Source organism: Gekko japonicus, unplaced genomic scaffold (genome assembly GCF_001447785.1).
Source record: "Gekko japonicus isolate JY-2015 unplaced genomic scaffold, Gekko_japonicus_V1.1 scaffold4458, whole genome shotgun sequence".
Taxonomy (NCBI): Eukaryota; Metazoa; Chordata; class Lepidosauria; order Squamata; family Gekkonidae; genus Gekko; species Gekko japonicus.
The window spans coordinates 86,238-88,120 of record NW_015160359.1 but is presented as its reverse complement, the minus strand read 5'-3'; the positions used below and the strand labels follow the sequence as shown (position 1 = coordinate 88,120).

The following is a 1,883-nucleotide window of genomic DNA, read 5'->3' as shown; positions in this document are numbered from 1 at the left end:
TGGCCTGGAAGAGCTGCGTACTCAGAGGCTCTGTGATCAGTGGGGTTGCCAGGTCTGGGTTGGGAAATACCTGGAGATTTGGGGGGTGGGGACTGGGGAGGGCGGGGTTCGGGGAGGGATTGCAGCGGGGTATGATGCCATAGAGTCCACCCCTCCGAAGCAGCCGTTTTCTCCAGGGGAGCGGATCTTGGTTGCCTGGAGCAGGAGATCTCCAGGTGCAAACTGGGGGTTGGCAACACTATCAGCCTGCTGCTGCTTCCAGCCCTTCTCAACTGACCAGGAGGACCCAGACCCCCGCCACACACACCCCTTCCTACCTCATGGGGAGCTCCCCTGAAGACACTTGCAGAGTGATAGATGGTTTCTGTCCAGAGGCGGATGTGGTCGGAGGTTTCAGGCTCTTCATCGGTTTGATACAGCGATTTGGGGACGAGTCCGCCCTCAGGCACGTTGCACTGCGGGGGGAGGGTGGGAGAGGGAGATCGAGAGTCCAGCATGGAACACAGATAAACACTTCTGAACAGTGTCAAACGGCAGGGCGACTCTGCTGCCCGCACTGGGGCAAGTCGCCGAGCAAAGGTAAGCCTAGCAGAGCGGGCAACATAGAGGACCGAGGTGGGGAAGGGTAGGGGGTGGGACAAGACGGCTGGTGAGATGTGCCCAAGTCGGTTCGCGTGGAAAGGAATTCCTCCTCCCCTCGGAAGGGTGTCTGCAGAACATAGAGGACCAGAGGAGTGAGCAAGGAGAGTGGGAACGAACCGGCAGGGACACAGGGGATTTGGGCACGAGTGAGCAAATGTTTACATGCAAAGTGTGCATCCACAGGTTGTCGGAGGAGGCAAACCAAGCAAGTGGCTTCCCGCTGAGGAAGCCGGAGGCCGTGCCAGGCCAGGCACACTGCCCCCGTAAAACCAGAGCAAACTGTTTTAAAGGTTTGTCAGTGGTCTGAAAGGGAAAGGGTCTTTTGTCATTCTTTTTTTTAAAATCCTCTCTGCGCTTGTCGCCGTGCAAAGGAAGCAAAAACGTATTACGCTGCGTACTAAATCTGGTGCCTGGAGACACGATTCCAAATAACGGCATTTGTCCGCTGAACTGATACGACATCCAGGAGGCTGGTGGAGCCTTCCTTCTAGCAGGAAACCACTGTGCTCCTCTTGGCTAGATATGGAACTTGGTTTATAATCTCATTGCCCTTCTCTTTCACATAAAGGAGCTCAAATCTGACTGTAAAGCAGGGGCCTGCAGCAGCCAATGGGAGCTGCAGCTCAGTGACAGAGCCTCTGCTTGGCATGCAGAAGGTCCCCGGTTCAATCCCCGGCATCTCTTGTTAAAAAGGACCAGGTGGGTGGTGATGGGAAAGACCTCCGCCTGAGACCCTGGAGAGCTGTCAAGAGGGGCTGTAGCTCAGTGGCAGAGCCTCTGCTTGGCATGCAGAAGGTCCCTGATTCAATCCCCAGGATCTCCAGGTAAAAAGGACTAGGCAGTAGGTGATGGGAAAGACCTCCGCCTGAGACCCTGGAGAGCTGTCAAGAGGGGCTGTAGCTCAGTGGCAGAGCCTCTGCTTGGCATGCAGAAGGTTATTCAATCCCCAGGATCTCCAGGTAAAAAGGACTAGGCAGTAGGTGATGGGAAAGACCTCCGCCTGAGACCCTGGAGAGCTGTCAAGAGGGGCTGTGGCTCAGTGGCAGAGCCTCTGCTTGGCATGCAGAAGGTTCCAGGTTCAATCCCCGGCATCTCCAGTCGAAAGGACCAGGCAGCAGGTGATGGGAAAGACCTCATCCTGAGACCCTGGAGAGCTGTCAAGAGGGGCCGTAGCTCAGTGGCAGAGCCTCTCCTTGGCATGCAGAAGGTCCCGGGTTCAATCCCCGACATCTCTTGTTAAA

General features: G+C 56.2%; 1 protein-coding gene across 1 annotated transcript in view; it reads right to left on the bottom strand.

Annotated features, from left to right (window-relative positions):
* Positions 1-317: 317 nt before the first annotated feature.
* Positions 318-1,883, bottom strand: part of LOC107115751 (SEC14-like protein 5) — a gene marked incomplete at its 3' end in the record, with an annotated part of 29,584 nt that continues 28,018 nt past the window's right edge. The window contains exon 9 of the mRNA XM_015417517.1: positions 318-455. Within this exon, the coding sequence (XP_015273003.1) occupies positions 318-455 (138 nt within the window). The remainder of the gene's footprint in view (positions 456-1,883) is intronic.